Here is a 27,137-nt window from a genome sequence, read left to right as displayed (position 1 = left end):
CTGTGACCACCGCTCGCACTACCGCTCGTGGCCGGGGATCTCGATTTTTTGTGTCGGGATCTACGGTGGTTCCTCTGGGTTGCTGCTGTGCCTCTTGTTTGTCCCCAGGAGATGGACGGATGTAGCAGCGGTAGTTTGGGCGGTAGTACCGGCCCTAACATCGCGGCTACCACCGCCCGGCCCTCTGCTTTTCCCTTGTTCTTCTTTATTCCTTGCATCATGTATATGTGCGGTAGTACCGCTCATGTGAGCGGTAGTACCGCTCGTAGAATGGTAGTACCGCTCGTCTGCGGGCTGTGAGATGGATAACAGTTGGATTTGTTCCCCCCACTATAAAAGGGGGTCTTCTTCCCAAGAAGACTTCACCTCTTTCCCCCCAAGCTTCATTGTTGCTCCAAAGCTCATTTTCGCCCGATCTCTCTCCCTAGCCAATCAAACTTATTAATTTTTTAGGGATTGGTTAAGAAGGCCCGGATCTACATTTTCACCAAGAGAAATTTAATTTTCCCCACTAATCCATTGCGGATCTTGTTACTCTTGGGTGTTTGAGCATCCTAGACGGTTGAGGTCACCTCGAAGCCACATTCCATTGCGGTGAAGCTCCGCGGTATCATTGGGAGCCTCCAATCAAGTTATGGAGATAGCCCCAACCTTGTTTGTAAAGGTTTGGTCGCCGCCTTCAAAGGCACCACTAGTGAAATCATGACATCTCGCATTGTGTGAGGGCGTGAGGAGAATACAGTGGCCCTAGTGGCTTCTTGGGAGTATTGTGCCTCCACACCGCTTCAACAGAGACGTACTTCCCCCAAAGGGAAGGAATTTCGGTAACACATCCTCGTCTTCACAGGCTCCACTTGTGGTTATCTTTTCCCTTTACTTTGTGCAAGATATTATTGTGTTGTATCATTTGCTTGCACTTGTTGTTGTTGTTGTTGTTAACATCATATATGTTGCTCACCTAGTTGCACAACTAAACAACCTATTTGTTGCTAAACCTAATTTATTAAGAAAAGTTAAAAATTGGTAGTTGCCTATTCACCCCTCCTCCCCCTCACCCCTCTAGTCAACCATATCGATCATTTCAACAAGGAACACACACGGAGAACCGAGTAAGTGAGCGATAGAGGGGAACGAGCGACGTCTCCTGCGTGTACCGATTCAATTTTACACGACCGCGTCTAAAGGCGTCTTCACGTCAGTAAGTAGCGGGTCCTACATGTCGGAAATATCCTCACGCGCTAATTTACCGATTAGTGGTTTATGCAAAAAGTAGACGTGGTGTTTTTTTACCAAAATCTTAAAAAATTGTGTTTTGTGCTACCCACAGTTTTGAAAAAGTGTGAAAAATGTGGACAGTAGATTCGTTAACTCTTCGACCAGATGTGCGCACTGGCACATACAGTGGTTTCATTCAATGACAACGGCCGCGTTGCGACTGCGACTGCCAAGAGCTCCGGCCACCGCCACTCTCACCGTGGTGCCCCGTCAGTACGCACTCCCGGAGGAGGAGCCCCCGCCGCGCCGCCCCAACACGGCCCACCTCAATGCGCAGCTCACGTCGTACGGCCGCCGCGGCCGCCTCCGCGACGCCCAGCAGCTGTTCGACCAAATGCCCCGCCGGGACGTCATCTCCTGGACCGCTCTCCTCACCGCCTACGCCGACAACGGCGACCTCGCCTCGGCGCGCCTCGTCTTCGACGACATGCCCCGCCGCAACGCCCCCTCCTGGAACGCCCTGCTCTCCGTCTACCTCCGCGCGGGGCAACCAGCCGCCGCGCACGCGCTCTTCTCCAAGATGCCGGTCAGGAACGCGGTGTCCTATGGCGCCATGATCACGGGGCTCACCAGGGCAGGGATGCTTCGTGAGGCTGAGGCTGTGTATGCGGAGATGCCACGGCAGTGGCGTGACCCAGTAGGGTCAAATGCGTTGATGGCCGGGTACTTGAGGGCTGGGAAGCTTGGCATGGTGTTGAGGGTGTTTGACGGAATGGCGGTGAGGGATGTCATATCCTGGAGCGCGGTCGTCGATGGGCTCTGCAAACACGGAAGCGTGTCGGAGGCGAGGAAGGTGTTTGAGACCATGCCAGAGCGGAATGTGGTCTCGTGGACCTCGATGATTCGTGGATATGTGAAACTTAGGATGTACACAGATGCTCTGTTGCTGTTCCTGGACATGAGAAGGGCAGGTGTTCAGGTTAATACAACGACACTCTCAGTTGTGCTAGATGCTTGTGCTGAGGCTTGCCTTGTCAGAGAAGGAGTTCAGATTCACAGTTTGATTGTAGCAATGGGTTTTGAAATGGATGTTTTCTTGGGTGATTCAATAATCATCTTGTATTCCCGGTTTGGTTGGATGGTTGATGCTAGAAGGGCATTTGCTTGCATGAAGTGGAAAGACATAGTATCATGGAACTCGTTGATCACAGGCTATGTCCAGCATAACTTGGTTGAAGAAGCACATGTCCTGTTCAAGTTAATGCCTGAGAAGGATGCTGTTTCTTGGACATCGATGGTTGTTGGATTCGCTAACAGGGGTTGGATGAGGGAGTCTGTTGACCTGTTTGAGCAAATGCCAGGAAAAGATGAGGTTGCTTGGACTGCAGTCATTTCTAGTCTTGCTACAAATGGAGACTATTTAAGTGCAGTGCGGTGGTTTTGTCGCATGGCACGAGAAGGGTGCAAACCTAATACAGTAGCTTTTAGTTGTCTACTTAGTGCTTTGGCTAGCTTGACAACGTTGAATCAGGGAATGCAAGCTCATGCATATGCAATCAACATGGGATGGGTATTTGACTCTTCTGTTCACACTTCTCTGGTATCAATGTACGCAAAATGCGGAAGGTTGGCTGAGGCTTATCGCGTTTTCTCAGCCATTAGCAGTCCAAGTCTTATTGCTACTAATTCTATGATTACAGCATTTGCTCAACATAATTTTGCTGAAGATGCATTCAAGCTTTTTACCAAAATGCAAATTGATGGCCACAAGCCTAACCATGCGACATTCGTGGGAATTCTGACTGGCTGTGCACGTGCTGGTCTGGTTCAAGAAGGTTACAACTACTTTAAGTCAATGAGATCAGTCTATGGCATTGAACCAAACCCTGACCATTATACATGTATGGTTGATCTTTTAGGTCGTGCTGGCCTCCTTGCGGAAGCACTGGAAATGATTAACTCGATGCCCCAGAATGATCATTCTGATGCATGGGCAGCTTTGCTCAGTGCTAGTAGTCTCCATTCTAATCTTGCTTATGCAAAAATAGCAGCGCAGAAGCTTCTTGAGTTGGATCCTTATGACGCAGCAGCTTATACCGTCCTGTCAAATATGCTCTCATCTGCGGGGATGAAGGATGACGGAGACATGCTAAAAGTTCTACAGTTGTCCAACATGGCCAGTAAAACCCCTGGCTATAGCCTTATTATACAGGATAAGGCTGCAGAAAACAGAATACATAGTGAACACTTCTAGACTTGTAGTTCTAGATAACTGGCAAGCCAAAACCCAAAATAATAAAATTCGTACCACAACTGTTGTAATGCCGAGAGTTGATGTTGATTTTATTGATCATGTTGAGACAAGAAAATTGGTAGAGGATTTCAGAAAGAGCTCGCATGATCGTGTGCAGTCCCTGTTTTAATGCAATGGAAAAGTTGAGGATTCTATGCACACAACTACTCTGCTACAGAGAAGAGCCAAAGAACAAGGAACTCTTGGCCATGTTCTCAATTGATACAGGAGTATGTTCTGCACTGAGTGAAGCATAATGCTGATTCTAAGGAGACAACCATGGCCAAGGTAAGTTTAGTGTTTTGTTTCTTACTAGCACAAATGCCCGTGCGTTGCAACGGGAGAAACAAACTCAAGCCCCTCCCTGCGCCGACTTCTAATTCCTCATGCGTTGCAACAACCGTCACATTCACTTCACGTGGTTCAACATAAATCATGTCTTTACATATCATGTGGTGCATTTCCTTATTTATCGCACACAATAATGATTCTTAATGCAAATTATGTTAAGGTATGAGGCTCTTGACTGAACATAAGCTACACACACTTCACTGTCGCCAATGAGCTTGGGCATTTTTCAGGCAGTAAACTATGTCGTCATGTTCTTCGACCATGGCCATCGAATCATAGTACAAAAAGACAAACCGACGAGAGTAAAATTATTGTTGTAATCATCAAGTATAAAAGAGACAAAAATTAATATTCATGAAGTTCATTCCCATTAGTTGGAAATCAATCAATTGTTAACTTTACATTCACACTTCAGGCAAAAAACCTGACTTCCACACTGCTCTAAATAATTCATAATTCATATAAAATTATAAACATGGAGATTGAAAACTGATTATATCACAGGAAGTTGAAAACAACATTATCAAGAAGTGGAGTACAACATTAGCGTGTGCCCATTAATGGGCATCTCTCCCATTAGATAGAACACGAAATTTATTTCTTCTTCTAATTCCTTTCTTTCTGCCGAATTTATTTCCTCTTTTAATTTCAAATCTGAGTTCCCAACTGCTCGTAATAGCGGATTACTTCTTCTTTTAATTATTTTAAATCCGTGCCGAGCCTTCGCATGCAACGCGGAGTTCTTGTTCCAGCCTTCCCAATTTAATGAGAATGAACCCACCATGTCACCAGCCAATCAGCAGTCATGCATGCATCCATCATATATTTAGAGCTCACAATCAGTCCGCGCATCCCCGTCCTCCCTTTCCTTTTCTCGATTTGTTCCTTCATTCTCTTTGTTTTTTGGGCTCTCGAGGCTTGCTGCTAGGTAACTTGTAAACGTATATAAACTGATGAAACTTAGAGAAAAGGACCGAGGTGGGACTATTAGATAGTGAAACCAGATTTTGTAGCAAAAGCGTACATGCTCGGTTGGTTGTCCAGCGCCGCACCTGCTGCTGCCCTATGCAGCTCGTTGCTGCTGCGCCCACCACCGCACGCCACTCCCTGCACCCACTGCGGCACCCCTGCTTGCGCTGCAGCCTCCTAGCGTCCGCTGCCGCCGCTCCCTGCTAGCGCTGCTAGCTGCTTGCCGCGCATGGCCTTACCCCTGCTGGTACGTGCTGTGCTAGCTGCTATTGCTTCTTCTTGCTGTGCTTCCGCCGCTGCTGCTTAGTACTTCTGCCGCTAGGTGCTGCTGCCGCTAGCTACCACTACCTCCTGCTGCTGGCTGCGGCTGCTTTGCTAGCTGCTGCCAGCGCCGTACCTCTGCCTGCTGCCGCGCCTAGCCGCCGCATCAAACGCCCAGCCACCGCCGCCTAGCGCCGCCGCGCCTGCCTTTGCCCGCCGGGCGCCGAGCCACTTCCGCCGGGGCCGCTGCTGGCCGGGGCCTCGCCCTGCTCTGCCATCCCCTGCGCTGGGCGCTGAGGCCGCCGACGCCTCCTGTGTCGTGCGTGCCGGCCAGTGGGAAGCCCAGTCGTGGCCACTGCAAAACGTGGCTGCTGGCCCATTAGAGAAATCTTAGCGACGCGGGCCAAGACAGAGGTCCAGCTGAGCAACCTACGATCAACAACGTACGGAAAACGAATCAGGTCGGACGGACGGACGAACATGCTATTAATACTACCTCGTTTACATTACGATTTTGTCTATACGAATCGTAAAAGCGTATTACGACTGGGCGGAAGCGTATTGTGACGGTGAACCCACGGAGTCAATCCATGCTTTATTATTAGGGAAAGATTAATCTTTTCTTTCAGCAATATAAGTTTCTTACTCTTAAGATAGACTTACGGGGAGAAGGGGGAACAAGCACACATGGAACATTGCTGTACAGCAGGGAGTTAGATGTGGTATTTGAGAAGGAATAAGGATGTATTTCTCCATGTTATCTACAACAGATTTAGGATTTTTCTCTCTTTGTATATTATCAATGTGGTAGATGTTGGAGTAAGATTTGCACGCTAAATATATTATGCCTTCATAATGATAGACAGATGCAGAACACCTGTTATCAAAACTATAACCTAACTCCTAGATGGCGGTCCACCGTTTGTGCCTGATTCAATGAAAAAATGGTTTTGTAGAAATAGAATTTGTGCCGAGTGAGTTGCTGGATAGCAGTGGGGAAGAGCTATATATTTTGTGAATACATGATCTGTGGTCAGGTTTGATGGCCTTTATTTTATCCTGGTTCTTTTCTATATATCCCCAGGCATTTTTCAGTTTTTGCATCACTCCCTTAGTCATGTCAAGATCATGACATTTGTTATAAGATGTTAGGTGAGATGTTTAACCATACAGAACAGCACAAGAATCATGACCACTCTAATACTCTAACCAATTCGCTTCAACTTCATCACTTAAGTTTCTTTCATAAGCAAGCTTGACGGGATCCCATAAATAGAACAACATTTGCAATTCGGCTATAATTGCCATTAGCTTGTGACCTATGGATCCATTTCTTCTTTCCATCATCTTATGCTCATGCATCTTTGCTGCAGTGTCTTGGAAAAAACTCAATGGGATGAGGCTAAGGCTTCCACCGGGACCTCCAAGATGGCCAATCTTTGGGAACCTTCTCCAGTTGAGTCCTCTTCCCCACAAGGACTTTGCTCGATTTTGCACCAAGTATGGCCCCCTTGTCTATCTTCGTCTTGGAACCATTGATGCCATCACCACTGATGACCCTGAAGTCATCCGTGAAATACTTATCCGGCAAGACGAGGTCTTCGCTTCACGGCCTCGGACATTGGCTGCTGTCCACCTTGCCTATGGCTGTGGCGATGTGGCTCTTGCTCCACTGGGGCCAAACTGGAAGAGGATGAGGAGGGTTTGCATGGAGCACCTGCTTACCACCAGGCGGCTTGAATCTTTCGCTGCTCACCGAGCTGAGGAAGCTGAGCACCTCTGTGAGTTTGTATGGGCTAAATCCCAGTCAGGTAAGCCTGTGAATCTCAGAGAGGTTCTCGGGGCATTCTCGATGAACAACGTGACGAGAATGTTACTTGGAAAGCAGTACTTTGGGCTGCAGTCAGCAGGCCCTGGTGAAGCGATGGAGTTCATGCACATCACCCATGAGCTGTTCTTTCTGCTGGGCCTGATCTATCTTGGGGATTACTTGCCTGCCTGGAGGTGGCTTGATCCATATGGGTGCGAGAAGAAGATGAGAGAGGTTGAGAAGAAGGTGGATGATTTTCACCAGAAGATAATTGATGAGCACAGGAAGGCAAGGGATGTCAGGAAGAGTGGTGCATCCCTTGATGATGATGGTGATGATAGCAAAGAAGGCATGGACTTTGTTGATGTGCTGCTCTCCTTGCCTGGTGAGAATGGGAATGAGCACATGGATGATGTGGAGATCAAAGCCTTAATGCAGGTATCCTTACTGTTACAGACCCTCCAGTTCATTTTCTTTATGCTAGCTTGGTCTTTTAACCATGTTTTGTGCTCTGTCACCATTGCATGTGTTAGTCTTGAAATTGATTTGGCTTCATAGTTGTTGTGCAATTATATTTTTATTAAAGACCTGACCACCAAGAAGTTATTTTGTACTCCCCCCTTTTGAGAATTTGATAAATAGAGTAGATGGTAAAAAGAGAGTAGGGAGTTCACTGTTTGATTTCACAGCAGAGTTTGTAATTTGCTCTTTTCCCCAGAAGTTTGGGTTTTGTTATAATAAGTACTAGTAGTTGTTCTCGCTTGTAATACTAAATAAACCACCATGTTATTTTGTTTGTAGATCATCTTCATTTAGGTTTGTACTGTAGATGTTTGGTATTACAAATGAACACTGCTGCTGCTGCTGTTAAAAGAGAAAGTGCATATGAACATGCATACATGATCATTCTGAATGTGTGTATACGCAGGACATGATCGCCGCTGCTACTGACACTTCATCAGTGACCAACGAGTGGGTGATGGCCGAGGTGATCAAGAACCCGCGCGTCCTCCGCAAGATCCAGGAGGAGCTCGACGCCGTCGTCGGCACCAGCCGCATGGTGGTGGAGGCGGACCTCCCCCACCTGACGTACCTCCGCTGCGTCGTCCGGGAGTCCTTCCGGATGCACCCGGCGGGGCCATTCCTGATCCCGCACGAGTCACTCAAGGCGACGACCATCATGGGCTACGACATCCCGGCGCAGACGAGGATCTTCATCAACACCCACGCGCTGGGCCGGAACCCGCGCATCTGGGACGACGTCGACGAGTTCCGCCCCGAGAGGCACCTCCCGGCGGACGGCGGGCGCGTGGAGATCAGCCACCTGCCGGACTTCAAGATCCTGCCCTTCAGCGCCGGCAAGCGCAAGTGCCCCGGGGCGCCGCTGGGCGTGATCCTGGTGCTCATGGCGCTCGCCAGGCTCTTCCACTGCTTCGACTGGTCCCCGCCCGACGGCCTCCGCCCCGAGGACATCGACACCGACGAGGTCTACGGGATGACCATGCCCAAGGCCAAGCCGCTCATCGCCGCCGCTCAACCGCGCCTGCCGCCGCAGATGTACGGCTCCTGTCCTAGCCATGGCATGCAGATGCAGTAAAACTCGAGCAAAACATGCAGGGATCTTATTACAAGAATGGTGAAAGAATACATACATACATACATACATAAGTTGATACATATATACTCTGAGATATATCAACGTAGAACACGATGAATTGAATCATTTCCAGAGCATTACTTGTCTCCTCTCTGTTCTTGCGTTCATAGGTGTGCTAATCAATTAGATCCTGTTCATGCATGAACAGAGATAGTAGCTTTGTAGTACTAGATGCACGGGCGGAGCTAGATGCAGACTACGCCTGGGGCTATGCTATGTTGAGTGATAGACTTCTATGATTTTTTATGTTTTGCATAAAGAAATTACAAAGGAAGTTGTTTCTAGGCCTGGGGCTATAGCCCTGGCTGCCCCAGGCCTGTCTCCGCCACTGACTAGATGGATGCATGGTGTACTCAACTATTGAGTAGATATATATGTGGGCATGTGGCGGGCAACCATGACAAAATGGTTGCTGCAGGCTAAGAAATAATCATCTTCTGTTGCAGAAGCTGTTGTGAGCTTCATCCATAGCATCATTTGCTGACATTTCTTTCTTTCTTTGGAAACGGATTTGCTGCCATATTGTTGTAACCATCTCGTCCATTCTTCGCATCGATCACTATGTACTCCCACGCCATAAAATGCACAAACCACTAGAGCTCCATGATCACGAGCTCCTGGTCTAGCGAGAAGGAGAAAACACGAGCAAGCGGTGGCTATAGAAAGATGAAGGGCAGCGGCTGCGATCTGCGGCGACGTGGACGCTAACCTGCACCCTTGAGTCAGGTACGTGACCAGCAAGGAGGCCGCGCCGCCCACCGAGTGCTGCGTAGGCGTGAGACACCTCAGGGCCTTGCCGACAGCTGCGGACGCATAGTAATTGCTGTATTCTGTGGTAGTGCAAACATATTTTTGTGCATGCCACATATATAAAATGTTTTGTACAACCTTCATAAAGAAATATAAGAGCATTTAGATCACTACATAAGGACTGAAATGAGCGAACAAACACACTAAAACATGTCTATACATCTGATTCACAAAAAGGTTAGAACATCTTATACTCCCTCCCATAATACAAGACGTTTTTGCGGAGGGAGTATTTGTGACTCAGGGATTTTTATGTTTTTGAGAATAGATGGGAGTGTTTTCCAACAACCCTTTCTACACACCTAAAGCCAAGGAGGCTAATTTTACCAAGAAGCCTACTTAAAACTTGAGTACATAAACAAGCAGACTCCGACCACCTGTTGTTAAAGAACTAGAGTAAAACCTAGCAAAATTTACTCACAACAACCTGGTTTCATATGAAATTAACTTATACGAAGTTGTGAGTATCTCATAAAGAACATCACAACTTGATGAACTTGGCGATGAAAAGTCCACTAGTTTGTGACGTCGCGGGATCGAACCGCAAGGTTTTCTGGATGCCACCGCTTCTGCAGGGCCAGCTATCAGCTGGATCGATCTTTAGCAGCTCTGCAGGTTGCAAAACCAACAATCCTTTTATAGAAGTGATAATCAACATATATATTAGATGAAGGCAGGTAGCAGGACGTTTGTACCTGCTGAAGGATGTTTTGAAAGGAATTGCTGAACCACATTCTCGTTTTGTGCAACAGTCAAGCTATTCCAAGACAAACTGTTAGTCATGCGACGGTATGAACTATAAATTGTACCGAAATTCTAAGCACGGTAAAGGCTAGACTACTGAGACGCGATTGAGGATTAGATTTGCATGTGAAGAGATTACGCACCTGCAAGTACTATAGACAAGTGATCCACCTGTTTTCAATAATTTAAAACCATTTGTGAGAAGCCCTAACTGCATACGAAAGGAAGATCATCAAAATTCAGTAAACATCAAACATAAGATTCTCATGTAGCTAATTGTGGGGTTAGATTTAAGATATATAGATTGCTCGATGAAGTGCCATTCAAGCTAACATCAAGAACAGAAGTAGTACCTGAAGTTGAAGTAGGTTGCCAGTTCTTTCTACGTTGAGTACACGGCGGTCTAATGTTTTCCATCCCCAGAACTCAAACTTCTGAATGTGTTTTATCGATCCATCGTGAGTACACTCTGCATCCACTAGGACCTGCATGTATTTCATCCAAAGGAACAAAGGAGATGTTACAAGTAGCCGAATAAGTTGCAATAGAATATTCCAACCAGTAAAATAAGCTGTGTGTGTTCTATATAGAAGTGCTTCAGCACTCTTTCAGAAGATGAAAAGTGTTCCCTCAACAGAATGAGAGAAAGGTACACTTTTTAGAGCTAATTGACAGTCTGATTTGCAACTACATGTGGAGTCAGCTGAGATGGCTTAAAAAAAATCAATGGCACCAAAGTAGATCATGCATATTTCCACTTCTTCTTTTTACTAATCAAAGTCACAGAGTACTTGTGTAGTTCAGTAACGATAACATTAGCAGTTTACAAAATAACACAAGCAAAGGAATACCTTATCATACCCAGATGTACAGGCAGCAGCATCAGTTGATGGACGAAGAACATAACGTTTTTGCAATCCAACTAATCCTGAATCTTTGCCATAGTATATCAGTTCAGGTTCGGAAGTTGATGGTGGATGAGGTGAACCGGCTGCTTTTGCCTTTTTAGACTTCTGTCTGTCTTTCCATGATCTCTTTGAAGTCCATTCTGAGAATATGCTTCCATTATCCTCAATTCCAACAAAAGCTGTGACAAAGAGCATGAACTCAAGACAAGCTAAATCATACATACATACAGAAGAAGTAAAGCAAAAACGGGACTGGATTCTTCTGATGAATATACCTTCCATGCTCCCCAGATTGGAGTTCACAGGCAATATGGAAAATGAAGTCCCATCAGCAACAAAGAGTCGACTACGATCTCCAAGAGAATACTTCTGCAACATCGTACGACAGGCTGCAAGACGGTGCTTTGCAACATCAACACCAGTCAAAGAACCTGTGCTACCAAGCATATCTGCAAGCATGCAAAGCTTTGCACCTTGCATGTCATATAGATGAAAGGTTAGTATATCTCTGAATAAAAATCCAACAGATAGCAGAGGTCTAACACAAGCTACGGGATCCATAGCAAACTAAACAACATCATCATCACAAGTTTCTAAACAACATCATCACAAGGATGGGGAAATATGTGTTGAACTAACACTACTATATTGGACATGTCGGAGAATAAAATTCAACATATGAACCAAACTAGACACCGAACCGGTCCATCAAACCACAGGAATGTAAAACCCCACTCTCCTAGATGCAACATACCTGCCATACTTGAAACTGTATTTTTGTATGATATCTAAAGATCAACAATCAGGAAAGGCTTTCCATGTTTTTATGCCCTTGAGAAAACTAGGTCTTGCCATATTGGTGAATACATGTCGCCCACACAAATATTCGGTAGGGGTGCTCGTTTATGATTGTAGGGTAGACATTGTCTCTAAGAAAACATTGGTCCAGTGTGTACTTGAAGTATATTAAAAACAGTTACCTGGTGCAGCACAGAGGTCAAGAACATGGTCTCCTGGTTGAACATCGAGTGCTAAGATGGCAGCTCCAGAAGCTGCATCAATCCCATAGATCTGAAATGTTTTTAAAGATGCCTAGGTGAAGCAAAATGTCACGCACAGAAGAGTGCATGATAAGAACATGACAACACGGTACTTTTTACTGGGAAATTTCAGCTTCTCCTACAATTAACAACAAGTGTGTCACTTTGGCTTGATGAGAGAATCCGTTACAAATCAGGTGACAACCACAAAAGTGCCATGAGATTGAACAGCTTCAGTTTAACTTGTACCATGATAGCATCACCAAACTGTTACCGGCTCGAGGCATTTGGTCTCTTAATAAACAATAAAACATAATGTTATTCGATTGCTATCTAGGATAAATAAATTGCCTCAGAGAACACTTGACAAAAATCTAATAACATGCACACTAACATCATATAGCCGCATACAAGTAGACTAGGCTGAGCAACATGGGTCAGCTTCAAAACAATCATGACAAAAGTTTCTCCTCACCTTCCCTTGCTGATAAGCCATGGATCCAGCAATCTGAATTTCAGGCGGGATCGCATAGAAGTCCGGCAGCCACGACACCTTCATGAGATCACACTTGAGCTCGCTTTCGATCTCTGTCACCACCATGGGCTCCGTGCCTGGTTTTAACCTAGGGATTTCAGAAACAAGTCAGGCTACTCTCATTCGCACCCTTTCATGTGACGAATTGCCGGTGGATGGTAGCCTTGGCGAGTGTCAGTCAAGGCTTGCCTCACCTGATGTAGCGCGGGATGGTGTCCGCCTTGGAGTATAGCGCGGGGTCCAGGCCGTTCTCGCCGAGGAACTCGAGAAAGGCCGCCGGCAGCGGCAGCGACGCCGGCGGCTGCTCTTCTCTGCGGTCAGAGGGCGGAATTTCTGAAGAATCCATCGCTCTCCAGAGTAAAGACCCTGGACTCCTCCTCGGGTCCGAAGGGGTGCGAGGTCTCCGGCAGTGGTCGCGACGCCCACGATGGTGGCGGCGGCCTCCCGCCCAAAGCACGCAGAGGCGGCGGCGCCGGGGAGGACTGGACTCGGGGCGCAACACACGGTGTGGAACTTGGTTGATCTGGGCCCTATGTTTCAGATCAGACGCTCGCAAAGCACACTGGACTCAAACAAACCAGAGAGTCCGTTTCGCTGGTTTAGTCATGTATAAATTCGTTTGTCGAATGTCGCCGCACTGTCTCTTGATCAATAAAGCACGATATTTCTCAAAAAAGAAGAGACAAATCAGATTGCTTGAATTATCTTGAGCAGCACACACCAGAGGCAACGCAAACAATTCCTGCTGAGGAGAAACATATGGCCAAAATTTCTGCATGAACACATCATGTGTGCCTGGCGGGCAAGTACATCTCCACCAACTTCCCGGCACAAGTAACACCACCACCACATAGGCCCTGTCTGGAGGCAAGAATTTCACCTGAACTTTACAGGGAACAGTTCAATTTCCTCGCGAGCCAAGAAATATATCCGCCTTCGAAACAGGATCTTAACAACTTCATAAGAACATTCCACATATCATATGGATCTTTAAAACGGAATAGCTTCCTGAGCCAATAAACGGACATGGAAAACGTGCAAGCTAAAAAAAAAAGTTCACATATGGTATTCTTTTATATTTGAAGTAATGGTATTCTTTTATGTTTGAAGTACAATGTGCATTCAGACAGGTCCATCTTGTTGGCAGGACCCTCCAAAGTAACGAAGTATACCAACAGAACCAGGTTGCATCTTTGGGAGCACCTGATGGATTTCTACAGCACCTTAAAGACAACAAACACATCTACACAACCTAATTGACCTTTATGATGTGCCCGCCCTGCTCCGGGCAACAATAATACAAATCAGTATGCTATCGTATCTTACATATCATTGTACAAAATTTCCGGTCTTCCTGTTGATTTGTAGGAAGAATGTATCCATGGAGAGCTGGCCAACTCGTAGCAAAATCAAGAGCTCAATTCTCCTGCATCAACAGTAAATGCACCAACCGTCAGTATGTTCCATGCATGACAGGTGCATGAATTAGAAAGTTTTCGAATTTATATTACCTTCCCCCAAAAAATTCTGTCCAAGATCTCACTACCTTCGGTGTTATGAAGATTCTTTTGTAGAGTTCAATGGTATCTCAACATGTAGAGGGCTTCCTGGGCTGACTTTGCTGTCAGCGCCCTGCTGCTGGTTCGCTTGGGGTTTAAGCTTATGATTGTTATATGCAACAACACCTACTATGGCTGTACATTGCAGAAAAATGGAGTCACCATCTAATCCACTTCTAAATGCAGTTCTTTGAAAAAAAAATGTTCAAAAAAATGGCTCAAACCTAAAGTATTCAAAAAAAAATATAATCCAGAAAATATCAGGTGCAGGTAATTCTTTAGCCAAAAATGTGCCCAAAGATATCACAGAAATTATGAAGTTAAATAAGTCAGATTACGAGATTAATCAGTTGAATACCTATGGCATAGCCAACTATGTTTATGAAGGTAAGCTTTGTATCAGCAAAAATAGCAGCTGACAGCAGCACCACACTCCAATCTCTCACAACTCCAGTAACACGAGCTGTCAGTGCACTTGTCCGGGAGATGACAAGGAAAACTGACAGATTAAGTACGAATGTGCACATGCAGTTTAAGAACAATGTAATTGGTGGGAAGTTCCATGAAATACTTGCATCCATCTTTGGCTTCTCTAAGAACAACCAGGGAATGAACAGGCAAAAGGCACTGCAGGAAAATCACAGATTAAATTACGAGAACAAACAGTAGGTTCAAGAATTAATCTGGGGAGCTGGTGGACAAGATACCTGCAAGGGCTAACATAGTACATCATGGATATCAAGTTCAGTCTAACACCCTTCTTCTTCAAAAATATCTCGATAAAGATAAGTCTAAGGGCTTCCGCTACAACTCCACCCATCTGATACACCACTCCAACCCAGCTGATTGTAATTTCACCAACAGAGGCCACAATAACTCCCACGCTGATGATAGACATGATAGCAAGCATTTTACAGTTCATTTCTTCAAGGCCAAATGCTGTTCCAAGGAGAAACACGGCTACAGGCACTGTAATGCTCAAGCAAAGAGTATATTAACATCAGTTCCAAAACTGATTACAACCTACGCTTTACCTTCTCAATCTAAAAACAGAGAGTGCACATACTTATTGCCTTCAACATCTGTGCAAATGCAACAGATATGTAGAGGTATGCACTGTTCCCTAGCCAAAGTGTCATTGCAAACATTGCTCCAATTGGAATGACTGAACTCACGTATCTGAAATTTCAGGTGAGCTAGTTAGAGAAATAATACAGTCCCAGTACTTTATTATGAATTGAACAAAGAATCTAATACAGGATGGGAAAGCAATAACGGCTGCAGGTCCGTGCTTCAGAAAAAGACCAGCATATTTCTTCTCACGAAGAGTGGTATCGAGTATTGACTTATGACAGGAATAATGCAGAGCTTCTTAGTGTGTGCCAGATGCAAATTTAATTAACGTAAATATCTACCGATGACCATCATGCTAGACTTCTAAGCCTGACTTGGCATTTAATCTTAACAATATGGTAAAACTCGCTCACTAATCCTGACAGCTAAAGCAGGCTAATGTACTTACACAACAAACAGCAGAGCCCCCTGTTACTGTACTTGCTATCCACATATAGTCTGATGAAAACCAACCTCATTATTTAAAATGAAGGGGTGGTGTTTGTGCAGCATCTTACGAACATGCTAGAATATGCTAATGTTATGGAAAATTCACAAATTATTCATATCGGTTCATGCATGGAGAGACAGGCATTATGGATGTCTTAATCATGAGGTGATACGTCATGGAACATAATATACTGACAGAGAACAATTGAGAGAGTAAGAAACTACAATACAGCCTTATGAATTTTGTATTATCCAAGACTCACACATCTGTAGTCATTCCTTCATCAATCTTTATGACCTATAAAATATTATCAAAGTAAAAAAATAGTAAGATTACGGATTTCTTGAACTTCAAGTAACTTGAATTCCAAACAGTATGAAGTCTTAGTTATTACACAGATTAGAGATAGATACAGCAACCATGTAAAAATTTGATGCTAGGTACCTTGAAAATCTTTGTAGCAGCAAAGCATACTACAGATGAGAAGAGCATATGTAGCAAAGTTAGTGCCACTGGATAGGGGAAGTTGATCTCTTTTGAGGATAGCACCCACTGCAAATCAGGACAAACAAAGTACTTAACAATGTTACAAAAAATATGAAAGGATATTTGCCACAGAAAAAGAATCCATCAGTACTTCTAACCACATGAATGAAATTATGAAAGCACTCCAGAACTAATCATCCCAAATAGAAGTGTGTTACAAAGTGGGTTTTCAATCTTCTGAAGCAAGGGTTATCGATGTTTACACTTGAATTTGTACATACAGAAATGTCAGCATCACTATTTCTATTTGCACCACAATCTCTTGGAGTGTTGTTAATCTTGTTAGTATTGAGTTGGGCCAAAGAAATAAGGAGAGAGAATAGAACAAAAGATAGTGCTTATTGCTCAATTTCCATGAATCATTATAGTGGAAGAAGATGTTATCCAGTTGGTCCAAAAAGATAGGCATCTTGAGAAGTGTCAATGAATTGATTTATATGAGGTTCCACTTAAAGCTAATGGAACTTGGTGCAAAAGACCTCCATGAGCCTCACGTATCGGTGTACCAAACTAAACTAACAATATAGTAATAGCAAAAGGGAGTCCAGTTACTTGTTATGGAAGGGATATGAGTTATGACAAGAGAACCTGGGTCAACCCTTCTCATGAAAAAGGGGTCCAAGTTGAGTGAACAACCCAAGCAAGCAACGGACTATTCCCAGATCTCAAGCTACTGGAGTCAGAGGCAGAAAAATGTACCCAAACGCCCACGAATTTTGGACATAATCTGGCTATTCAGGTGGGCGATCGGCTTTAGAAAACTGATAGTAGTCACGAATGAGACTCATTTTGATGAATTATGGGATCAACGCTTGATATCGCAAGTATGAGAACAGCCGAAGCTCAAAATCGCCTCCCTGTGCGTTTACAATCACACCCTCTTTAAACTGAAAACGCTTACGCTGCAGCAGAGACAGAGATCCGATCCATCACAAAAGCCCCCCTGACTCGCACGCATTCGAATCCAGCGCCAGAAACTGGAAACACATCCGTCTCGTCTCCATCGCAAGGGGAGAGCAGCAATCGGATCAGCCTACGAATTTGCGGTGGACTGCACGCTAAAACCCTAGAAACCCAGGACGGCGCGGAGTCGCCTGACGCGGCCAGGCCAGACGCGAGAGAGACCGCATCCGTGTCGCGCAACCAGGAATGAGCAACCGCAGCGACGAAACTTGCCGCGGCTGGCAGGATCGCGGGGCGGTGGGCCGGAGACGCGGGGCGAGGAGGATGAGAGGGGCTTGCCTTGTTGAAGAAGATCTGGCCGCCGGAGATGGCGATGTAGAAGAGGAGGTGGAAGTAGGTGACGGCGCCGTCCCGCCACGCGCCCTTCCTCGGCGCCGGCGCCGGCGCCGCCGTCTCCGGCTGCTGCTGCTGCTGCTTCCCGCCATTTCTCTCCATGGCTGGCTGCTGTGGGGGAATGGAGACGGAGAGTCTGTCTCGCCGTCGGTCGGGGCGAGTGCGTCTCGAGCCGTTTTGCGGTTTTGCGACGGTGGTGGACTTAAAAACAAAACAAAAGGAGAGTGCCTCGCGATTCGCACGTGGTTCAGACCGGCCCCCGTTTGCGCGCGGGCAGGCCTACGCGCCGTGCACGATCTGGGGCCCACCAGTCAGTGTCTTTAACGATATCAAAAGGTTTGGCCAGGCGAAGTCAGAACTTGGGCGAGTCAAACGAAAACGAAAGATGATTTCGGAGGTCAAATTTTAGGCGGAGCCTGCCAGATATCAGGACACACAGGATCGGCAATTTTTACTACAAGTGCCAAATTTGGATTATTTGGACATCGAAAACGGCCTTCCCTCGCCGCCGCCGGAGCTCCGCTGGGCTTTCCCAGAGAGGGGATGATGGCGGCGGCGGGGCCTTCCTCCATCGCAGCTCCGGGATGCGGTTGTAGTGGAGATCTGTGCGGGTGTCCTTGACGTGTGTGTCGTCCGGCGTCGGCGGTGCATCGCTGATGGCCCCTCCGCGGTCTATGGGCGGGCTGGTAGTTCCGGGTTGCGGTGCGGCTCTAGTCATGCGATTTTCTGGCGGCAGACGTCAGCCATGGGCGTGCTCGATGATGGAGGAGTTTGATCTGGTGGTCCAGCCGGGGATGGGTACGAATTTGCCAGCTAATGCTTGGTTCGGCCTCGGCCAGAACCGTCAATGGCGACACCCGCATGGGTCTTTACCTCGTTGGAGTCGTTGTGGGGCAATTCGCGTTCTGTGTGTGCCCCGGAGGAAACCTCAGATTCGGTCTTTCCGGATCAGATGATGACGAAGTTCCTGCGTTGTCACCCCATGGGGCATCATCTTTAGGGGTGTACACCAACTAGACGGACAAGTGTTTGGGGTGGTGGCTAGGCGCAGGTCTCTGCTTCTCATGCGGTGACCAAGGTGGAACGGCGTGCCATCTACAGTATTGACGACGAGTCATGGCGGCAAGGTGCAGCGGAGTCTCGAAGCTAGATACCGGTCGATGGACGCGTGCAGAAGGTAGGCGCTATTCGGCGTCGTGGTGGCGTCGACGGCAGAAGGGTCTGGCAAGATCATTGCATTAATTGCTCCTGAAGATGAGACTATGAAGAAGGCAACAACGGATTCTACAGCATGCGCATGCGGTTCATGCTGAGGATCTACTGGACCGGTTGATGCTCCTGGCTAGCCGACGGACGGCTTGGTGAGGCCATCAGATTTCTTGGAGCGTGTGGCGCACGATAAAGGCACATCATCAATCTTGTAAGTAGGGCGATAATTTTCGCCAAAAAGGTGGCTTTGGGACGATCTATATATTTATTTTGTAAGATCTTGTTGAATAATGCAATAAAGATGACTGAGTGCATCGCTCGATGCAAAGGCCGGAGTTAATCCTCTTTATAAAAAGAAAATGGATTCAATTTTTTTCTTTAAAAAAGTTGGAATCTTTATCTCTACTACTTAAAACAAATGTAATATTTTTCATTTATGTGATGCAAAACGCTTAATCCAACCTTACTGCCCCCCCCCCCTCTCTTCATTTTATTTTTTTCTATTATCTCTATCCTTTTACATCTTAATTGTCTCATATTTCATTGACTTACTAAATAAAACTATTTTTATTCGGTATAAGTCATAAGTTCTTTCCAAATAAGTGATTATTAAAAAAAATCTTAAAAATTATTTAGGTAGGTAATTACAGGTAGCATTTGATAAATATTTATTTATAAAATCATATTAATATGCATAAGTAAATCACGGGCTAACGAATTAGAATATTTGTGACCATAATGTTTGAGGAACGTTCACTACGAGTAAAATTGCCAACGAACACTCAAGTTGCCATGTGAAAACAACTAAAAATGACATGCATTTGTTAGAGCATCTACAATCACAAGTATCAAAATCTACTTTCAAACGCCCGCGGACGCGCTCGGACGGATCCGCGGACAGTGACCGGACATCACACAAAAAACATCTACTGCATTCCTGTACCTCAATTTGAAACCTCAAATCCATACAAGACATGCAGATTAAAACATGCGTACTAGGTAGGTATTTTATCTACTCATTGTCGAAGATGTCCATGATCTTCGTGCCCGGCTCAGGGTAGATGGGCAACCGCGGCAACTCCGGCTCGTCGTCAGACAAACTAGGCGAAGAGCTCGTGGATCTCCGCTCTCTGCTGTCGGATGAAGCGCTAGTTGACCCTCACAATGGACTCCTCTATGGTGAAGCGCGCAGCTGGCTCCTCCTCGGGCAACTGTTACCCCTCCTCCGGTGAATCCGAAGGCAGTCGGACAACGAAACGATTAGCACACCTGGCCCGAATCTCCTCCAGCAGCCGCAGCCGCCGCTCCGGAGTGAGTGTGGCATAGGTGGTGATCCGGGGCCTCGGCATCGCTAGCGGCAAACAGATTGAAAGTAGCGGCGACGAAGAGAAGAAAGGGGAAGAAATGGTGCGAGGTAGGGTTGGGCGCCGTCGTCCGGCTAAAATAGACGACCTTGCTCCCTCGGGCGACATGCCAGAGCGGCGCCACACAGCATGGAACGAAGGAGGCGCTCATCGGACCAACGGTCTATTTGTGTGACCGCATGGGCCATTACGGTCAGTCTGATGTGAAGCCCGCGTCCGGGTATCCTCATATCCGCCCTAGATATGGACCGGGTATGAAGAGTGCCGGTCAGCCCAGGCGTTTGGGGTAGATGTGAGGAGCCCGGTTGGGTGGCCGAAAATCATCTAAGCAATGGCCGGGCAGCCCGCCCAAATGTTTGAGACGAGTATGGGAGGTCCGGTTGTAGATGCTCTTAAGGACTTGCCGTGGCAAATAGGAAAACTTGCCGTGTGTACAGATAAATTTGCCAGCAAACACATTTTTTTTCAAATGCCATCCGTTTGATTCCCATCACATGGTTGTGCAGGCTGGACCTCCCTCCAGCGAACATTCGCTAGTTAACATTTCTCAATATTTATACCCCATTGCAACACACAGACAATTATCTAGTCAATGAAAAAAATTCCTACCAGATATAGTTCAAATTAATATCTTAGGAAAAATCATATGGATCGAAATTATGTGAATCAAACAACCCATGTGTCTTAATTTTAAAAAATACCACGGATAAAATCATCCAAAATTTCTTTGAAAATCCCTTGAATAAGAGGACCTCCTCGATTCTCAGACAAGTATCTGCAATGTTTCATTAATCCTCGCTATGTCTGAAGCTCTGTTCATCTCCAAGCCATGTGTTTCTGAAGACAGGGCAACTAAAAGACTGCCTGAAATGGGTTGAACATCTTTGTCTAGTGACAAAATACCCAGGATTAGGTCGCTTACGAACAAATCATTCTACCCTACGCATGTAGTGTGCACTGAGTCCTGAATGGAATTGAAATGGCTACTCTAAAGTGATGCTGATCTCGAGACTGGACTCGGTGCTGATGGTCTCCTTGTTGGTGGTTCCAGCAGGGTGATCGGTGCACTCCATTCTCAGCCTGAGATGAACCGGCTTCATGATGACTAGATCCCTCGCGTCTATGTGATTCTCCGTCAGGAGCTCGACACCCACGTGCTCCTCATGCCCCTGGCACTGGAGGATCCTCTTGATCACTGCTTTCTGGTCCTCATGGTCCGCTTTCGTTCGGTCGACCTTTAGGTACAATGCAGCAGAGGCCACCAGCTGCAGGAGCAATAACAGTGTCATGGTCTTTGATTCTTTCTTTCAAGTGATTTCGCTCCATATAACACAGGAAGATTGTCTTGTTTTTAAGAGAGGGAAGAATCGCACCTCGCATGTCCCAGGGCTGACGTTAACTGCACAGGTGAAATGCACGCTTTTCTGGTCTTGGTGACTTTCATCTGCGGGTTTATCATCACCTTTGTGCACAGCAGGTTCCTCAGCAGCTTCAGAAAACGCTAGGTTGTCTATTTCATCATACCATTGCTGTGCTATACCAACCTGATAGCATGTGCATTAGCAATTCAGACTCGAGAGCTAGCATATCGCCAACTAGGTTTGAAGTAACTTCGATACTCAAAATTCACAATGCATAAAGATGTTGCGAACCGGACAAGAAGTGCTTTACCTTCTCAGATGTTGTGTCTTGTGCGTCAGATTCAGAAATCTCAGCACCAGATCCCCTTACTTGGCGCCAAATACAGCTCTCAACCAAAGGTGTGGCAAGCTCAGTATCAACTGGGATGTCTACAGAGACCTTGATGTTGCATCTTCCTGTTAAGTTGAATCCACCAGTTAAACAGCTATCTTAAACCGAATCTCATATGGCAGTGCCCCTTCAATTTATTAACGGACTCACTTCAGTAATCCACATGGTTATCTGAACCGTAAAGTTAATTTCAAATTTGGAGCTTAAGTATTGTGCAGATGCACTACAGGATTCGACACTCCTTTTTTAACCTGTGCTGTCAACTCAAAATCATTTGAAACTGAAGGCACAGCTAGTTACAAGGAATATGGAAAGCAGAGGTAATGAATATAAAAATTGATACCCTTCTTCGGCGGTAATAAGTTTTATGTGCTGCAGTATTGAAGACCACACAGTATCATAGTTACCCAGAGCCAAAAGTGGGGGAAACAGTAGTGTCGTGCATCAAACTAAGCTATAATTTTCAATTAAAGGCTTCAAAATTGCAGGGGAAGTCACCCATGGTCATATATGGCACAGATGCAAAAACTACTATCATGACAAAACAGCTTCTGTTAAATTACCAGGGAGCACATTTACTTTCCGGTTGTGATCTTGAAATTGTCCAGCTGAATGTCCCCTGCCAATTCATTGCAAAACAGTGAGAAAGGAATAATGAATCCATGCAGCACGCAAACTTTTGTCAGCAGCAGATAAATTTCTATGCTCACTGCAAAAATGATGAAGATAAATGGAGAACCAAAAGCTCACCAGGTAGATACTTTCTCAAGACGGCAAACAAACCAATATGGTAACCCAAGAACCCCAACATTTGTAAAATGAATATTCGAGGTTTCTTTGGTATCCAAGTCATGCTTCTGAACCCTTTGACCATCTTCAAGACAAAGAAAAGGAATTCAAATTATTTGTGGTACGGTCTGACTCTAAATGAAAGCACTAACAGCTTATAGATCAACCTGTATCACAGAAGACAATGCATTTCCGGAATCTTGAAATTGACGATACAAGTTCATTGCAAGGGATCTTCTCCAGCAGATTAGAATGTCCTTTATCACCTGATGACCCATTGATGTGTATATCTTTAAGGAGAGCATGCCTCTCATCAATCATTTGCTGACACAACTCCATTGCTTCAGCTCTACCTTCGCATCACTTTAACTCCTCAATGAGCTGTAAATATTTAACTCCAACATGTGTAACAAAAGAATTTGTACTAACCTCTTACAATATTCTTTTTTTCACCAGTTGACATGCTCAGGATCCATGATGTTTCAAAGCTGGCAAGCAGCAACAGTATAAGACATTAGGTTTGTAATGTCCCAAAGTAAAGCCAGCCACAGTTGACCCACAGTACTTATGTGTATGCCGAAACAATAACAGAACATAGGATAGAATTAAGCAATATACATCGAATGACATTGATGGAAGAGTGGAACACACTTTTATTTCACTAATATCTAATGTTTTCTCACACATGCATCAAATTGACAGTTAAGCACACAATGACATGCAATTAGGTAAGTAAAAGAAAAGGGCAGCCCGGTGCACATAGCTCTCGCATGCAATTAGGTAGGTATACATAAATATCATTGAGCTTCAATGTCAAAATCAAACTGAAACTGAGAATCAGGTTGAGCTGTGCAGATTTACAACATGTAAAACCCAAAAATGAATTACAGCTACAATAGTGCAAAACAATTCATGAGACAAGTCAGATCTCAGGCGATGAAACCATCCAACTGAAGCATTATACGAAAATCCACCACTAAATCAATTTGATATTGCGAAAGGACAAGATGGAGGAGATGAATAGAGGCACATACCTGCGATCTGCTACTAATAAATCGTCCTCGGAAATTTTGAGCAAATGCCATGGAAACACTACTGGTTCAGCGTTGAAATCTTGAATGTTTGAAGCATCATCTTTCTTTGAAGCGTCTTCCTTTGTCAAACCAAGCTTATCAATAATCCAACTCCAGACACCACTTCCTTTTTTATTGAAGACTGGATAAACTGTCTCCAGAAACCTTCTTCCAAAATCTGCTTTTCTAACTGCATGATTCTGCAAAAGAATAAGAAAAGCTAGTAAAAAATCTTTGATACATGATTGACGATTCATGATTGTTGTGGTTAGTTATAATTTTTTCCATGTACAAGACAAAGGAACAGCAGAAAAACTTTAATTGACACCTAAAACTTGTGACAACCACCTTATGGCCTTATGGGTTATTATAGCTCTATTACCTGTATGAAATCTCAGCAGCCAGTGAAAAGGACATACTTGTCAAACCGAGTAAACTGAGGCAAGCCACTATGGATAATTACCTCCGAATCTACTATATATAGACAATCTTCAGCGGCATGATAAAATGATGCAGCAGGGTGCAATAACTTGGCAGATTCAAATTCACCATCCTCAAAACCTGGGGAGGATCCAATCTGTAAAGTAAATATCAAGTCATTACACTGAATTTGCAGGCCTTCAAACCATATGAGTAAACGTAGAACCCAAGGGAAACAGCAACTCATGCTTACACAGTCTAAAATCACCCCATCACAGTTGCTAATGATGATTCTATGGTGGTTACTATCAGAGATAAAAATGCGATCACCGTCCTCATCAACTGATAGGCCACCTGTAGAACATTAGATTTTACAAAACATTGTATTTAGTTCCAGTTTTAGATTTTCTGGTTGGGCTGCAAAATTGATGTTTAGTAAAATAAGTTGCACGAGGGAAGAAGCATCAACCAAGTACCTGGATGATAAAGTAACAAGTTTCTGAGAGAACCTACATATGGCTCTTTGACAACCTCTTCTTTCTGCCACGGAACTCCTGATTCTACAACATTTTCAATAGGTTCTGCACTCAATGCACTAAATCCTTCCATGCCTACATTTAATAACAAATAGGAGGTTTTAGAAAATTAGCACATGTGAGGAGCATCCAATTTGCCAAGCAACATTCTAGAGAATCTTAGGTGCAACAAATGTGCACAAGCAAGCTAACAATAATAGCATAAAATAAATAGCTAATGCTGTCTAGAGCTTACCCCTGATCATGAGGTCAGGGTACCCATCCAATTTTGTGAAGATTATATGATCCTTAGAACCTTCAAATAGCAAGTAGCAAGCACCATTTGTCATCTGAAAACTCATCAAACAGACAAACCATGTTTTAATCAAGCATGCATTAATTAAATCCATATAGATCTACAAAATTTGTTTGACACATATTCCATTGTGCTTGGCATAGCATTGTATTCCCATTGTATGAAGTTGTGTTTCGCTTCTTTAATGTGATAAATTAAACATGTCTAACGATATCAAAATGGACCATCTCAATGTATATCCATAGCGTATCTGAAAAATATACTGGTACTTGGATTCTCCCAGTGAAGACATAATAAAAAGATAGTGTATGCATCGTATATATGAACTGCATGGCCAATGATCACAAAACATTTCTGAACTTCTCTAGTGGAAGGAAAATTGCAAGGATATTTGCCTCACATTGGTAAAGTCTTTGTCTGACAACAAGATAGGAAATGTAATGTATTCCTCCATTATTGTACGAACTGCTTGGCTTTGAGTAGCTAAGGAACTAATACCACTCCCATATTGCATAGCAAAAACATTTAGATGCGGGTACCTACAATGAACAGATAATAAGACAATAGAGAAATTTGAGACTTTTGTCAGATCACAAAGCAGCCAGATTTTACACAACTACCTCTGATGAAGATATTTCAATTTTCTAAAAGCAGCTGAATGTTTGCAGTCCCCGTCTAATGTTTCATGTGACTGATACAACAGAACAAGATACATTCCTTCTTGATTAAAAGTTTTCCAAATGCCATTCACGGCATTCAACCAACAATGATTTTTTCCTGCATCACAATAGTTAAGCAAGAATTAACAGACAGCAATAACAACTGAAGAAAGGGACCGTGCATTACACATTTACGTTAATTACTTACATCTAGGAATAGCCAAAATTATCCTTGTTATGTCATTTGTATCGCATGCAAGTCCATGTCATCTTTCAGAAAAAGTTAAAAAAATCACTGCAATCGTATCCTTGCAAAACTATTTGTAACTGTGTACAGTACTTCTTGTGGCTTTCGTCCTATGTAGTTTTGTCACACAGATGTAAAGAACAAATGATGATACCACAAGACTCCTGGAGTTTTGCACAATAGTGAAAACTCAAGAGCATCATTTTCATCAAGCATTACGAAATTTATTGAAAATAACCATCCCCATTGTGGGTTTGTAAATGGCAGATGAAAATTAAGAAGAGCATGCTTCTCCACCATAACCAGCAAAGCTGTGTGGCAGACACAATAACGAGAGCACCCAAACTATCAACAAGAACATATAGTTCCACAAAATGGCACGGCATGGGATATGATATTGCAGTATGTTACGACTTGCGATTTAAATGCGTGATATTACCTTCGAGTGTCCCAAATGTGGATTTGATGAAATGTAAGAGTTGAGACTGCGAGGTGGGTGTACTCTCACTTGAGCCGTCAGAGCTGCGAGACAGAAGAGGGCGGCTTTGTTAGGACAGTCAATGGCTAAGAGAAAACTAGAGAGGCGCGTGACGCGAGAACTTCTACCTCGGAGCGTGGTGCAGGGCTCTCGTCGTAGTCGCAGCCGCCGCAGACTGCCGCCGGTGGGAGTCGAACCACCTGCACGTGCTGCTGCTGCAGGCACTGCTGGTGATGGAAGAGCTGGCCCCGGATAGCGGCTTCGGCCCGTGCAGCGCTACCGGAGAGCAAGCGGAGGTGGATGAGAGGAAGCAAGAATGTAAGAGCGAGGAGAGGAATGTCGCGGATGGATCGCGGGGACGCCGCAAGCGGCGCAGCGCCGCCGCGGCCGAAGCCTGCGCCATCAGACCTCGATGGCGTTTAGCAGTGGGGTTCAGTTATTCAGGACGTCCCACTCGGTGCTCGCCGGTAGAAATGGACGAGACGGCAAGGCTGCTCGTGCTCGGAGGGCGCTAAGTTCCGACTCAGGCGCCGCCGCGGGCCGCGGCCGTGCGAGAGTTAGGACGGCTGAACGGGGGGCGGGGGCTGGGAAGCAAGGGGTGGACGACTGGCGAGGCGGGGCAGGCTGACGGCGCCGGGGGAGTCGTGGGGGCGGGGGGCAGGAGGCGGGGCGCCGGACGGCTAGGCCAGTCGTGGAGGCAGCGGCCGGCGGCGGCGTTTGCTTCAGTCCGATGCCTCAATGGGGGAACGGCGAACAG

General features: G+C 45.3%; 5 protein-coding genes across 8 annotated transcripts; 2 read left to right on the top strand and 3 right to left on the bottom strand.

Annotated features, from left to right (window-relative positions):
• The first annotated feature begins 1,386 nt into the window (after positions 1-1,386).
• On the top strand, positions 1,387-3,482 carry LOC125521739 (pentatricopeptide repeat-containing protein At1g53600, mitochondrial-like). Its single transcript, XM_048686804.1, has one exon. It carries the CDS (start codon positions 1,415-1,417, stop codon positions 3,467-3,469), a length of 2,055 nt encoding a protein of 684 aa, XP_048542761.1. The 5' UTR covers positions 1,387-1,414; the 3' UTR covers positions 3,470-3,482.
• A 62-nt stretch (positions 3,483-3,544) lies between these two features.
• LOC125521741 (cytochrome P450 703A2) lies at positions 3,545-8,855 on the top strand. Of its 3 annotated transcripts, none has more exons than XM_048686806.1 (3): positions 3,545-3,796; positions 6,463-7,337; positions 7,828-8,855. In XM_048686806.1, exons 2-3 carry the CDS (start codon positions 6,486-6,488, stop codon positions 8,494-8,496), a joined length of 1,521 nt encoding a protein of 506 aa, XP_048542763.1. In that variant the 5' UTR covers positions 3,545-3,796; positions 6,463-6,485; the 3' UTR covers positions 8,497-8,855. The 3 variants fall into 3 exon arrangements, with proteins under 3 accessions (XP_048542763.1, XP_048542764.1, XP_048542762.1); XM_048686807.1 differs by lacking the exon at positions 3,545-3,796 and adding an exon at positions 4,465-5,550; XM_048686805.1 differs by lacking the exon at positions 3,545-3,796 and having other exon boundaries at positions 5,658-7,337.
• Positions 8,856-9,483: 628 nt separating this feature from the next.
• Positions 9,484-13,174, bottom strand: LOC125521742 (rRNA (cytosine-C(5))-methyltransferase NOP2C). 2 transcript variants are annotated; one of them, XM_048686808.1, is made up of 9 exons: positions 12,788-13,169; positions 12,534-12,681; positions 11,999-12,089; positions 11,294-11,491; positions 10,962-11,197; positions 10,464-10,595; positions 10,254-10,321; positions 10,062-10,123; positions 9,484-9,975 (listed from the first exon to the last, which is right to left on the bottom strand). In XM_048686808.1, the coding sequence occupies exons 1-9, from the start codon at positions 12,937-12,939 to the stop codon at positions 9,848-9,850; spliced, it is 1,215 nt and encodes a 404-aa protein (XP_048542765.1). In that variant the 5' UTR covers positions 12,940-13,169; the 3' UTR covers positions 9,484-9,847. The 2 variants fall into 2 exon arrangements, 1 of the variants encoding a protein (XP_048542765.1); XR_007289402.1 differs by having other exon boundaries at positions 9,896-9,975; positions 10,254-10,281; positions 12,788-13,174.
• Positions 13,175-13,636: 462 nt separating this feature from the next.
• On the bottom strand, positions 13,637-17,750 carry LOC125521743 (probable sugar phosphate/phosphate translocator At3g14410). Its single transcript, XM_048686809.1, has 8 exons — positions 17,505-17,750; positions 16,161-16,268; positions 15,979-16,013; positions 15,219-15,331; positions 14,860-15,121; positions 14,511-14,779; positions 14,105-14,287; positions 13,637-14,019 (listed from the first exon to the last, which is right to left on the bottom strand). Exons 1-7 carry the CDS (start codon positions 17,658-17,660, stop codon positions 14,148-14,150), a joined length of 1,083 nt encoding a protein of 360 aa, XP_048542766.1. The 5' UTR covers positions 17,661-17,750; the 3' UTR covers positions 13,637-14,019; positions 14,105-14,147.
• A 3,013-nt stretch (positions 17,751-20,763) lies between these two features.
• LOC125521504 lies at positions 20,764-27,137 on the bottom strand. The gene is made up of 16 exons (XM_048686560.1): positions 26,509-27,137; positions 26,342-26,424; positions 25,617-25,773; positions 25,397-25,535; positions 24,937-25,030; positions 24,642-24,776; positions 24,419-24,519; positions 24,209-24,322; positions 23,707-23,945; positions 23,102-23,160; positions 22,840-23,025; positions 22,634-22,757; positions 22,447-22,502; positions 21,803-21,948; positions 21,505-21,675; positions 20,764-21,396 (listed from the first exon to the last, which is right to left on the bottom strand). Exons 1-16 carry the CDS (start codon positions 26,781-26,783, stop codon positions 21,115-21,117), a joined length of 2,361 nt encoding a protein of 786 aa, XP_048542517.1. The 5' UTR covers positions 26,784-27,137; the 3' UTR covers positions 20,764-21,114.

Source organism: Triticum urartu, chromosome 7 (genome assembly GCF_003073215.2).
Source record: "Triticum urartu cultivar G1812 chromosome 7, Tu2.1, whole genome shotgun sequence".
Classification (NCBI taxonomy): Eukaryota; Viridiplantae; Streptophyta; class Magnoliopsida; order Poales; family Poaceae; genus Triticum; species Triticum urartu.
Note: the sequence above shows the minus strand (reverse complement) of the source record. Positions and strands in the feature narration are given on the sequence as shown.